The 14,444-nt window shown below is 33.9% G+C and overlaps 1 protein-coding gene across 2 annotated transcripts in view; it reads right to left on the bottom strand.

The window, feature by feature from the left end:
• LOC118266803 (inositol-trisphosphate 3-kinase homolog) overlaps positions 1 to 14,444 on the bottom strand; it is a 114,899-nt gene that overhangs the window by 92,308 nt on the left and 8,147 nt on the right. For both annotated transcript variants that reach the window (XM_035580374.2, XM_035580377.2), the window contains exon 3: positions 9,037 to 9,105. In XM_035580374.2, the coding sequence (XP_035436267.1) occupies positions 9,037 to 9,105 (69 nt within the window). The remainder of the gene's footprint in view (positions 1 to 9,036; positions 9,106 to 14,444) is intronic.

Raw genomic sequence — 14,444 nt, 5'->3', positions numbered from 1 at the left:
CTTAATTTTCACTAATTTAGACATTTGTATGTTTTATGGTCGACTGGTAGATAGTTTTATTGTTTTAAGCTAAGGTTACTTGGTAATTTAGAGATAAAGTAATTAGTAAATAATTATACGTGTATAAGACTGTTTTTCGTGAAAAATACATAGGATATAGGTACCATATTTGATTGCACGATTGAAACTGTGGCTGGGCAACCGGCTGCCGCGTAAAGCGTAGCGAGTTTAGCTGTTTAGCATAGTAGCGTATAGCGAATTTTTCGTGTCGTGGGTGCGTTTACAAACATACAATTTCACATACACATCATACACAGACCCGAAACAACAATTTGTGGATCACAAAAACATTTGCTCCGTGCTGGAATTAAACCTGCTACCGCTTGTACGGCAGCCAGTTACCCACCTACCGCGTCAACCGTGCAGTCAAAAAAATATATGTATGTATGTATGTACCTACATAGTAGTGATGTAACGAATACCTATCGTTTTATTTCAAGTATTCACATTCGCGACTGTCTAAAACATGATATTCATTACAAGGCAAGTACATAGGTACTGTATGGTCATAATTATGATGTATGTATAATGTGTATGTGCGCAAACATTCACATTCCCATGTGAAAGGAAGCGTGCTGATCGCTATCCGACCAGTTCAGTCACAATAAGTACCGGACACGGATATCATAACTAAGGCTCAAAAATGCGCACGACAATAATTAGATTGTAACGATATTAGTGAGACAAAATGTGTTTGCATATTCATTGCATTTGCATTACATAGTTGGCGCAATGAATAAGTGATTAGGTTCTGAGACAATGTGTTACGGATTTGATTCCTGCACTGTTTAATATTTGTGTGTGGTCCAGAAACTGCTATAGTTATCAAATCTGAGATGGAATTTTTTTTTTTAATCCTAAATGGATTTATATAAATTAACGTGTAGACATAAAACAATCCCTTTGACTAAAAGCCTTATTGTACTGTCATCTATATTTTTTTAAGAGGGGAAAATCATCCAATTACCTCTCCCACCTTGGGCGAGGCGAGAGGGAGTGTCAATCTCTTACTATCTAAAAACCACCCGTTCCTACTCCTGCTTTTCGAGCCAGTGCTAACCAAAAGTACCTATTTATCTAAATATGCCACTTCATTTTTTTTTTTTTGAAGTTGAAAATCTACGTATTGGAATATCGAATAAAAAATGTACATTTCTATAGAGACGAACGGGCAAGAAACTCTATGGTAACCCGAGATAAGGTACATAACCACTTCAAAGTACCAGTAGGTAACAAATACCTACAATTTAATATAAACATACGATTATTTCATAGATTTGTATATTGTTATGGGAACAACAAGTCAGGAGTAATGTTATGTCATACGACTTTGGCCTTCAATATTTACCGTTAATATAAAGTCACGTTCCTGCTATTATTATTATTTACTTGCCACACGTTTATTTTTGTACCTAAAACAATTTATGAAATATATTACACACATAGAGGTATCATACAGATTTTTATATTCAAATCGCGAACTTTTCTTTGTAAATACAACGAATATATTACACAGCTACCAAGTAAGACGTGAAGTCATAGAGGCCATAGAAAAAGGGATTATGTTTTTTTATTCAAGGTACTATTGGAAGCAACAAAGCTTACGCGAGTGGTGGTTCTTATGGTAAGCGGCTACCGTAGCCTAAGTAGGTAGGTAGGGCCATAACAACTAACTTAAGTAGTGCATTGTTAACTATGTAGGAAACTATAGTAGAAATGCGCCATTTTTCCGAGGAGCGGAGCTGCCGACGATTTCAAACAGTGGCTTGAGCATCCATCCATTTTGTATGTGATACATATGTTGTACACAATAATTGTTTTTTTTCTATTTCGAGAATCCTCATTATCATCGGACAAATAATCTCGAATAAAATTTTTAGGTCGAAAAACATGTATACTTAATATGAAAACACAGGTTTCCATAATTATATATACTAGTGGTCGCCTAGTGGCCGAAATTCGACCATATATGATTTAATTTACAATACCACTTAACGTACGTTGAAGGATAATTTTTATTTAATTCAAACTCTTTTATAAAACTCTTTTCATATGAGACGTGAGAATATCATCGCAATGTCTATCGATTTTGACGTTTTGTCAAATACGATCAGATACTATGCATGTGTGTGTAATGTTTTATTTATTGATTTAATGTACTTTATAAGCATTATTTTTGAAAAATATTAGCGTTATGCACTTCTCCTACACATAAACTATAAGTATACCAAATTTTATGCTCCCACGTCCGCGCAATTTTCGTAAAATGTGGTCCAAAGTTTTTGCATCACGTATTAATATATAGATTTAGTTTTGACAATTCTCATTCACAGCACAGAGTCTGAAATGGTCTGAAACATGGGACACATAATTTTTCATACTGTGCCCATAGCAAAGTGCGTTGTATTGTTATCAATCCCTTCCTACCTACATATTGATAGTGAATCAATAAATTATTATCATTAACTCTTTCATTGATAAAGCAACTGTAAACACAGTTTACAGTTTCAGGTTTGGTTAAACCAGATATAATATGGACTTAATAATTATTTACATTTGATAGTACAAATGATTTTTACAGGCAGATCTATCGTTAGCCGCCTTTCATAAATAGAGAATAATGCTACTCAGTATTATTATATGCACACATACAGAAAAAAAAGTTTTAATTATTCAATGCTAACATACATGTAGTAACATGACATGCTACAAAATACATAACTTTCTTCCTATCGATACATCACATACTTGAGATGTGCATCTTCCTCGCACAGCTTAGTATCGGTGGAAACGGTCACATAGTTTCACAGCTTAGCTATTACATCTTCGTAGCATAGCTACATAGCACATCACTGGTGGAAATGCACCCCAAAAGCATCAAAACCAACGAAACAAAATACTATAGACATGCTCCAATACTAAGGAACACAAACAAATAGAAAGTGATGTTGTTAATACATAATGAATGAGACGAAATGTTGAAAACACTAATCAGGAATTCAGGACAATCAATAATATATAAAAATGGGAAAGTATATCAAAATATTGTAATGAATTTCAGACACGTTTTCCCAACGAGTGCTCGCAATTCAAAGTGGACACTTACACTGAGAAAAAGCAGCCGATGCCACGTGACTTGGCTTGATTTATTATTCATGTTATGCCACGTATAGTTTTCCTTTTTATTCTAACAAAATTTCATTGAAATTTACAATGAGATGATCCTGTGTAACGTGTATTTTGACAAAGATGTAGTGGTGTTATGCACCTGCCATCACAAAAACTAAAACAAATCTGAAAAAGATAAGCAATAAACTAAAACTATTTAATTCCTATATTTTTGTAATATCTATTCTAGATAATATATTAACTATAATTATAACTAGTTAATAAGTTAACAATAAGAATATTACTGACGGGTAGAGAATGCCCAATGGCATTAAGTTCGCTTTATGTACCACGTACCACTATTCTATAGTGTACCTACATAAAAAATTGAGTAAATATTATTGTAATACCTAATATTTCTGTAATAAAAATTGGTACGCCCTAAAAGGATTATACATTGTACTAGTCATATAAGCATGAATAAATAAAATAAATATAAACGTTTTAATTGTCTACCACTTGACCTAACCCGTCTAAAGCCCCTAAGCCTCAGACTATTGAAAGGTCTATGACGCAGGGCCGACCTACGTAAAAATTGAGCTCTATCCACTTTTAAATAATCCTAGAGATTAGCACTATAAATAAAGTAAACTCTTCAACTTAATTATATTACCTATATTAGGGCTAATAGATAACAATATTATTTCATTACGTCAATTTACGTCACACATAATAGGCGATAAAGAAGTGCGTAATTTGGAGCTTTGGCGAAATAAGTACTTAGATTGGATGTCACTATCCTCGATAAATAAAGAAATAATCAGTAGGTACATTCAATTATCGCTTTAACATTCTAATAAAAATATTATTAATATTGAAATAATTAAAATTATAATATATAAAATTAATCAACAGCAAATATTTTTAATTTTGAAAGCTCTTGAATTATTGAAATCTTCTGAATGAGTAGAATTAGTCCTAAATATTTTTAAGCTAACTACAGAAGGTGAAAGCGTGAAAGTCCCATCTTATTATCTAATTGTGCCATTTCCAGAATACAACACGTCTATGTAACAAATCCCAAAATAATACAGATTACACGCGAGTAAGTGAAATAATCTACATTGTCAATATGTTGTTTTCTTCGTAACCTTGTACTTATGCTGCAGTTACAGTAATATCGCCCGTGATGTACGAGATTATTCCGGAAAGGTTTCTCAAAATTTCACATAAACAATAAATAAAACACGTGCCGCTTTTTATGGTAGACCGACAACGGTAAATAACTTAGGTACATACGGGGGGTATTGCCGAAGACATTCAAATAATATGAATCCCAAGTTTGGATACATAAAAGATTCCTTTCTTTTCGTGCAACTACACGTGACCAATGATATACATAGCTTGGTTAATTAGTTACAATGAAGCAGTGCATCTGTTTCGAATGCGTCCGTGACCATGTAGCAGGCGGACTTACGGGACAATTAATGTAAAGTAAATCGATGCCCGAGTCAGTGCACCAAGCAATGCCGCCTGCAGGGATAGTCAAGCACCCAATGACCGGGCAGATTGGTGAACTAACAGACAATGCACTATTATGGGGCTCTGATAGGATAGAACTCATTTGCATTGCTGCAAAAAGTGAACACTAATAGAACTGTAAATAAAATTGATTGTTTAATGCATCGAGCGTTTCTAAGCAAACACGTATATAGTTGTAGTTCTCTTTTTACTTCGATTTGTACAAATTACATGCAGGTACATAATGTATTTTTTATTTATTATAAAAAGAACTGGAAGCCATGTAAGTTCAAGGCACTATACGAAATCATTAACTATAATCATTCATTGTTATGATTAACTGTTGCAACTCTAATAGATACTCCAGTACATCACCATAATTTGATCTGTAGTTTGTAGCAAAATAAATATAGTTAAATACTTAGTAAATTAATTCAGTGAGCTGTTCTGAACATATGTCTTCTGCTTAAAATTAATCCACCACATGAAAATTTAAACAATGCAGGTACAGTCCAATATCACAGATTCTAAATGACAAATTATTGTCAACACTAAAAACGATAAATTAAACAAGATTCAGGACGAAAAAAATGAGAATTTTCTAAGACAAAGTCGGGGTCAAAGCTCTGATAATGATGAAAATATACCTATTCCATAGTGATAAATAAATACCAAAACAATATTGTGAAAACAAATTATTTAGTAATCAGTTTCCAACATGTCAATCACTTTCACCGAATATTTTATAACAAATAAATAATTCAATTAGGTGACCTAAAAAAACAACGCATACTTGCGGAGAGCTTGGCTAATATCAAACTTACGTACACTTGTAATAAAGTTGAAATTACCTTAAATACTTTTTATTGATTATGTATCCAATTTGACGATTCGAAGTAACCTTTTTTTTAATTACTTGCCTAAGACTTGCCGCGAATCTATTACGTCTTAAGTTGTTTCTTATAGGGTAAATTCTTGTGAGGAAAAATTCTTATGATATCCTTGAACTTCAGGTTATTTCGTCCTTTACCTAATGTTTATTCAAGATCAACAGATACACTGATGAAACATGCAGGTAAATACCTGCATGTTTCATCTACTGCTACCTAAGCCAGGTCTAATACGTGGGTGAATTTCGAAGAAATGATCGGGGAAGATCGCCAAAAAATGGATTTATCATCGTTATCAAAGTCAAATGATATAATTTCTATATGTTAAAAATGTTAACTCATTCGATTTTTCCTTATCATACTATTTTTAATCTGACCTGCAAAACACCTGAAAAAACGACATTGACTTCACAAACAGAATTATAAATAACATGGACTTAAAATGCACTAAACTTCTAGAAAAACACAAAATCAGTTTTCACTTTTGTCACAAAAAGTAATTGAGAATACGTTTACCAATTCTAATGGTGGAGTACTCGTGCTGTGGCGAGCATAATGGCTGCTTCAATTATTCCGTCACGTGCAATCCAAACAAATAGAAGAAAGGAAACTGTATTTGTCCAGAGATCCATGGACTGAGAAAACGTGAGCCGGGAATGTACGGCGCAGGCGCCGGTCACTCACCGCCCGACGCATACGCATGCTACCAACCAACAGAACGTTGAACAAGTGACGAACAAACAACATCAATATTAATACTTAAACGTAAAGACTTTATATAAGGTTTTGGAGGACTTGTACTTACTTGACATTACATCGTCATATTGACTTATACTAATTGAATCGGGGTTCGATACTGTTTGCAGTAGGTACGTTTTGTTATCCTTATTGGGTACTTAACTGTGTCATGGAATCCCAGTTGTGTTTTTCAGTGAGAAATACCGCTGATAGAGATTGACGTAAATGAAGTAGTAGTACTGTATTAAATACAGTGATGATACACGCTTCCTCGTTTTTTTTTACGTACGTAGCGTTTATTTCCGCATTTTGTATAGACGTAAGTATTCATATATTTAGATAGGCAGTTACATTGACAGAGTACTTTGATCCCGGTTTTTTTATATTAAAGTTGCCACAAAGAAATTAATCTGTATTATGTATGAATAACAAAACATCTTTTGGGATTTTTTTTCGATGTAGGTATTAAATTGTTTGTTACTTATAAATAATGTAACATTAGTAGAATTAAAAGACTACTATAAAAAATAAATTATATATTTACCAAAGAAAGTTAAATCTAATTTATTCCAACATAAATATACAGGTATAAATTGTGTTGTTGTATCTTTAAAATCATCTACTGTATAATTCTATATATCTACCTCCTAATTGGTTATTTGACAGATAATGTACCTAATAAAACATGAAATGCATTGTTGAATATGGCAATTTTTTTGTGAATTGTAAAAAATTAGAACGCACATAACTTCTTAAATTTCAGAATAAGATTTGTGTTAAAAAAAATAGCAAAGATTCGCCAAAACAGTAAAAAAGTCGTAGCAAAACCAGGACGGACATTTAATACTAATAATATTAAATTAATATCTACAAGAAATAATACCAAGTGTTCATTAATAATGTATTTCTTTATTACTGTCGTCATTGCAATGTTTTTGAAAGTTTATAATTTTGGTATGACGCACGTACCCATTACTACATACTATATTTTTTAATGTCCATCGCAATAAAAATACAGTGACCCCAATATCGCATATTGTAATTTCCTCTGCTCTGCCTGGTTAGTCGAGTGGTCGTAAGTGCGAAGGATCTCGGGTTCGATTCCCGGATCGAGCAAAGAATTACTGGGCTTTTTCAATATTTCGAAAATTCCTCAATAATAGCACGAAGTCTAGAATTTTTCTCAGTATATGGCATTAGGCTCATCCCTTATAACATGGAGCTTATAACATATGTAAATGGTGAAAAGTGAGTGTATATTGTACAGTGGCATTACGTGCCGTAATGTGCACCTCTGTCTACCCCTTAGGGGATAAAAAGGCATGATGTTGTGTTGTTGTTGTAATTTCCTCTCAGTGTTAAGTAAAGCGCAAAGGTTTATTTTTTGGGTAAAAACTAAGTACCCACTTAGGTAAAAATATCTTCATTTTGTACCAAATCGTACCTATATTGTATTTGTTTAACCAAGTTTAAGTAAATTCAATAATTCCCATCTTACGCATCTAAACAATCATCTCAATGAGTAAACGTTACAGTTTCAATGAAAAATTAGAGATTCTATGTTTTACCCAGATACGTGTATTTTTTAGTGAAAGAAATCGAAATAAATAACCCGGTGATAAAACCGTATTGTCTGTCTATCTGTCCGTCACAAAAGCTCCGTATTTTCCTAAATTGTTTTATCAAAGGTCTTTTATTCCAAATAAAAAACAATTTTTAAGGTCTTCAGACTTAAAAAATCTACTACAAAATTTACTGTACCTACTAAACCTTATTGTTTATAGTCTGCCTGGTCTGTAGACTAATAGACAATTTCAAGGGTATTCATTAGTTAAGTTTACGTATGAAGATAAATAAAAAAAATATTATTGACCAGTAAGATCATTATTTACAATATAGTCTATCATTACGTATAGGGTTACCTACGTATGAAGTTATGATGACGTCTTGAGACTTAGTAGGTACGTACGTATGTAGAAAATCCGCGAGAAAAAGCTAGCAAGTACGAAATTACTAGACAATCTTAATAACCACTAATTAGACAACTTTAACTGTAACACGAATCGCTAGTGGGAAAACCCCAGCTTCGGCCATATTTACCAAATATCTTGTGTCCGTACTATTTAAACACACCGAAGCAACGTACATAGGCAAATTTTAAGATTTGAATAATACATAATACTCGTGACGTTTACTCAGACTTACGACAAACAGACATATAAATTAATTTTAATATATAAATATGTCTTGCACTTATGCAAAGAGTGATACGTATTGTTTTGAAGTGGGTATGTGGGTATGAATATCATTGTTTGTTTATTCATAAAAAGGATGAGACGGTATAATATTAAGCTAATTTTAACTGCACGGTTGGTGCGGTGGGTGGGCCAAATGTCTGCCGCGCAATGTGTAGCGGGTTCGATTTGTGTGATCACCATGCTTTATGTATGTAATTTCTGATTTCTTAATTAAATCAATAAGTAGTTGTTTCGGATTTACGTCGTCTGTACGAATGTACGCATATTACAAGGTGTAGTAGGGACCTATTTATTATGTATTAGATACTAAGTGATTCTTTTAAAATCTTCGTGTGAATTAAACTGCCATAAATCTTGTCGCGTTTGTTTATATTTGCTACTTAGCTAATTACTTAGTTTCTAACTGTGTAATGCTAGTAAGTATCTGTAGAATAATATAGAAAAAATATTACTGCTCTTACCTTATGATTGGTTGTGTGATTCTCTTTCCGGCGTTTCTCCTTTCGAGTGAAGTTGATTCCATTCTGAAACTGAAAAAGAAATACATAGGACTTGTTTCACAATGTGTAGATAGCAGCTAACTTTGACAGGTAACTTTGAATTAAAAATGTAACTTATAGGCACTATCTGTCACATAAGTTTATCGGGCACTTATATGAAGGTGATGAAACAGGTTAATGTAATTAAATTATCTTCTATTAGATATTATAACCATATATAAATTATTGTCTGCCATAGTTATTGTTAAGGATTTTATACGATGGAGTCTTAAAATATGACTAAAGTACCGCGCCTTAAATTTTGAAATTCTATATAGCAATTAAAAAATTGTCGTGGTGGTCTAAAGGTTTAAGACGCCTGCTCCTCATGAATGATCACCCTCATGTTCGTTTTCCACTTTCTAAGATTAGACACCACTGACAAACGGTGAAGAATAACATCATGAGGAAACCTGGGGTTATAATTTCTAAATAAAAGTTTGAAATCGCTAACCCACATTGAGTAAAGGTAGCGATTAATGCTCTTAACCTTCTGCATACGGTCAGCAGTGGCCACTAATAGGTTGTTGATGTAAATAATAAATAAATAATAACACTGGTATATAGCTAAACAGTAATAACTGTATTTGTATATAACAACGGATGTAGGTAACAGACGCTCTACGATGCAGTTATGTAATAAAATAAAAACGACCAGCATCTTAGAAAATAATTGATATAAATTATATATAATCATCTTATGTCATGTGTTGACATATAAAATATAATACTTATTCATAATATCACACATTAAATGTGTAATATGTAAATAATTGTACAATCTGCAATAGTGCTACGCCGTAGTCGTGCTACGAATACTGATTATTTAGAACTTTATGATACAAATGCATACGGAGCAACAAAATTCGAATTGATTTAGGTACATCAGGTATCAAGATGACTATTATGTGGTTTAAAATTTTCATGATTAACTACAGTGTCTCAAACAATCTCTTATGTAAAACGTGCTTATATTGAAAGTAACTTTTACATAGATAGCAGTATAGTACACTGATATATCATGCAGGTATAAAAATAATATGCATATCAAATAGTTCCCTGCCACGTTTCGCAACAGATGATCATCAAGCCTCTGTGCCAAACGTTAGGTAATATTAATTGTACCTAACTATTATTTTTTATACTCCATATGATTTGGTTAGGCCACCATCGCGCCTGTTGCTAAGCGATGATGTGGCTGACGATGTAGTGCATGCTATGGGTGGTTTCCCTACAATCGATACATCACATACTCGAGCTGCGCATCTTCCTCACACAGCTACTTTGCGGTGGCGCGTCTTCATAGCACATCCTACACGCACAGCTACATAACTTAGTATTGGTGGAAACTGTCACATAGTTTCACAGCTTAGCTATTACATCTTCGTTGCATAACTAAATAGCACATCTCTGGTGGAAAAATACTCTAATACTAAAAGGTTAAGCGAATCTTAAACACAAAACCACACCCAACTCATATTTGCAGGTACTTAAAAATTTGACATGCATACTCCATGCAGGTGATTCAGTACCGTACCGATGCTAAAATTAGGCACCAAGTCAGGTTTATATTTAGAACACTTGAACAATTTGTAAAACCTGTTTCTTACTTTAAAATAATGCTTGAATATATTTCGTTATGTTATACATGCAGCGTAGCTAGTTAACTGCATATTTCGTGAAAGGTCATTCGGAATTATTAACTGTTTTGAATGAATAAACTTGTGAATAAACAATACTGATTGTTTCTTTACTTTATCTTTACTACTGGATCGAGAAAATTTTTTCGCTATTGGAATCTTAACTATTCTGAGAATTATGTTAGAAATATAAGAAACACTATATTTTCCCCGGTATTGCCGTGAAATCAACACCTGTTGGAGAGATATTTTTATTGTATGACTGGATCTACTGATTTTTTTTAATGGAACAATCCCGCCACAACCTCTCATACCGCTGCAACTCATGTAAGCCAGGATCTACCGTAGGTACAAACATGAAAACACCGGAACGCTGAAGTCCGGCGCGTCCCAGGGAAATGAATGACTTGTTAAGTCTTGGATCCCGCAACGAAACAAATTAGAAGCTGTTACTAGAGGAGAAGAAAAAGAAAACATTAGTGGCCACTTCTCTCGGTGAATTTAATGCAGGAGACAGAATGACTTAAGCCTAAAGGCTCAATAGAGACTGCACAACTGGGGGAAGCCCTGTCGCCAAGCACCACGGAAATTTTACTTAAAACTAAATGGCTGGATCTATTGATTATAGAGGTCTGGCTAAATATGGCATAACTATTCATATTACATGTGCATATGTCATAAAACTAGGAGCAGGATAACAAAATTAAAACTACCTGGAACATAATTAATAGCGAGACAGGTAGAAATAAACAACGTAATTCTGAATATAATTTAAATACCGAAAATGGACGCATTTGTACAGATATAAAAGTTGCCCAGGAATTTGAAACTTTTTTTAAAAATATTCCACTTAAAACTACGGAAGCATTGAAATCATCTCCAACACTATCTATAGATATTCTTAAAAATAATGTAGAGAAATGCTCAATAGATTTTCGATTTCAACACACAAACCCCCAAACAGTGATAAAAGCGTTCAAAGATATTAAAGTTAAGTCAACTGAAGATCTCTGGGGAATGTCGGTTAGGGTGTGTAGATCTTTTATAGAGACTATAGCACCTTACTTAGCTCTAATTTTTAATAAAAGTGTAGATCAAGGAGTCTTCCCAGACTTAATGAAACATAGTAAAGTTGTTCCATTGTTTAAATCCGGTGATAGTGCGGAGCCCAATAACTATAGGCCGGTTTCTATCTTACCAGTATGTACTCAGTAAAGTGTTTGAAAAACTGATGCTTACTCAAATGCTGCATCACTTTAACACAAACTCTATCTTTCACGATCAACAATACGGGTTCACCAAGGGACGCTGTACAACTGACGCTGGAGTAGCTCTAATTAAGCGGGTGTTCGCCTCGTGGGAAGACGCACAGGATGCTATCGGAATATTTTGTGATCTTTCGAAGGCATTTGACTGCGTTGAACACGAGACTCTATTGCTGAAGCTGGAACATTACGGTATTCGGGGTATATCGCTAAATCTATTGAAGTCATACCTTCAGGATAGGCAACTTAAAGTACAAGTAAATAAAATAAACTCACCGGGTGCTAGCATGTCTATGGGCGTACCGCAGGGCTCAATACTAGGCCCATTCCTATTTTTGGCATATATAAACGACTTGCCCCATTTATTTCAGAATGAACCTCAGATGGTATTATTTGCTGATGACACATCATTAGTTTTTAAAATAAATAGACGAAAAAAGAATTATGACGACGTAAATAATGCTCTAATGAAGGTTCAAAATTGGTTTACATCAAATAACCTAGTATTAAATGATAAAAAGACAAAATGTATTAGATTTGTTTTGCCAAATGTTAAGACTAACCAATGCGATGTATTATTAAATAGTCAGAAATTAGAATTTGTAAAAGAGACTACTTTCCTAGGGATCACTGTAGATGACAAATTGCAATGGGGTCCCCACATTACATCGCTAGCGGGACGATTGAGCTCTGCAGCTTACGCTGTCTGGAAGATCAGACAGCTAACCGACATAGGCACGGCAAGACTAGTGTATTTCAGTTACTTCCATAGCATCATGTCGTATGGCATTTTGCTGTGGGGACAAGCTGCTGATGTTGAGTCTATATTTATCCTACAAAAGCGTGCCGTCAGAGCTATTTACAACCTAGGTCGTCGGGAATCTCTTAGAGAAAAGTTTAAGGAGATCAACATTATGACCGTTCCATGTCAATTTATTTATGAAAATATTATGTATGTTAGGAAAAACCTACATTTGTTTGCAAAAGTATCTGATAGACACAACTATCAAACTAGACATAAGGATAGATTAAGTCAACCATTTTTTAGATTGTCAAAAATAAGTAAGTCATTTATGGGATTCTGTGTTAAATGTTATAATAGAGTTCCAATGGAAATACAGAATCTAAATGAATCAAAATTTAAACTATGTATTAAAAAAACGTTATGTAGACAAGCATACTACAAAGTAAACGATTATATAGAAGATAAAAATGCTTGGAGGCAAGCTGGTCCGGCTCCACAGGAGAACGAAAAAAATGTAGTAATATAACCATGTTATTTCGATGTGTTCTGTACGTTATACAATTATTGTAAATGTGAGAGCCCTGTAATTAACTGAAATCAAATTAGACTAGTAGAATGCATTTCATTGGCGGTGGCACGGGCATTGGATCGCTCGATTCCCTGCAACATGGTTGAGTTGGGCGGTGCTGGTGTACGTGTCATGTTCGTGAACGGGCGCTGTCAACTGGGACTGGTCAGCTCCGGACTGCATATTTTTTATTGTCCTCTAGGTTATTTTCTTTTTCTGTCGCTTGGACTGTATATTAGTTTTACATTGTTCTCACATAGTTGAAGTAATCGAAACAATGTAACCAAGAAATGTATTGTAAATCTGATTGAAAAAGAGTAACCTATGGAGTTTCTTGCTCGTTCTTCTCCATAGGAATCTACACTTTGGAACGAGCAAATAGCTTCACTAGAGGACTGACCGACAGACAGACGTTATTAATATTATTATATTTGCTTTGACGTTCAAAAGTGCCTTCCTGGTCTATTTGAAATAAATGATTTTGACTTTTGACTTTTGACTTTTGAGCATATTTGCAACTCGACCTCGATTTACCTTTTCAGTAATTGGGGGGTGTGTATAACCTTATCTAGACTAATAAATAAAATTGGAATGTCCGTTTATAATATTGAAATAACCGCCTTTTACTTCATGTATATTAATATACATACGACACATACACCAAAATAACAATTGTTGTCTAACTGTCTGTCTGTTGGTCAGTCTGTTTGTTTGTTCCGACTAATCTTTGACGGGATTATGCTGGCGTCTGATTCGCCTCGCCTCGCCCAGGGCGGGAGAAGTCATTCAAGACTTTCCCTCCTCAAAAAATAGTGACTGATGTACTTAAGAGTAAACTAGGCTAGTGTAATTTCGAAAATCAATTTTATTTCGTAACCTACGAACAGTAACAAAGCCCGTCATTCACGCGAGCGAAGGCTAGGACATCAGCTAGTACAACATATAATATATCTACCGTTAACGTCAGAAAGTTAAATGAATACAAATGATACATGATACTTAAAATAGTTACATACAAATTAGCGCCATGTAATACAAGCAACTGATTAATTTAGTATTAGTTTATTCACCGCTATACATATTATATCTACTAGTTAACAATTTATTTTACA

The sequence above is a fragment of the Spodoptera frugiperda genome, chromosome 23 (assembly GCF_023101765.2).
Source record: "Spodoptera frugiperda isolate SF20-4 chromosome 23, AGI-APGP_CSIRO_Sfru_2.0, whole genome shotgun sequence".
Lineage (NCBI taxonomy): Eukaryota > Metazoa > Arthropoda > Insecta > Lepidoptera > Noctuidae > Spodoptera > Spodoptera frugiperda.
Note: the sequence above shows the minus strand (reverse complement) of the source record. Positions and strands in the feature narration are given on the sequence as shown.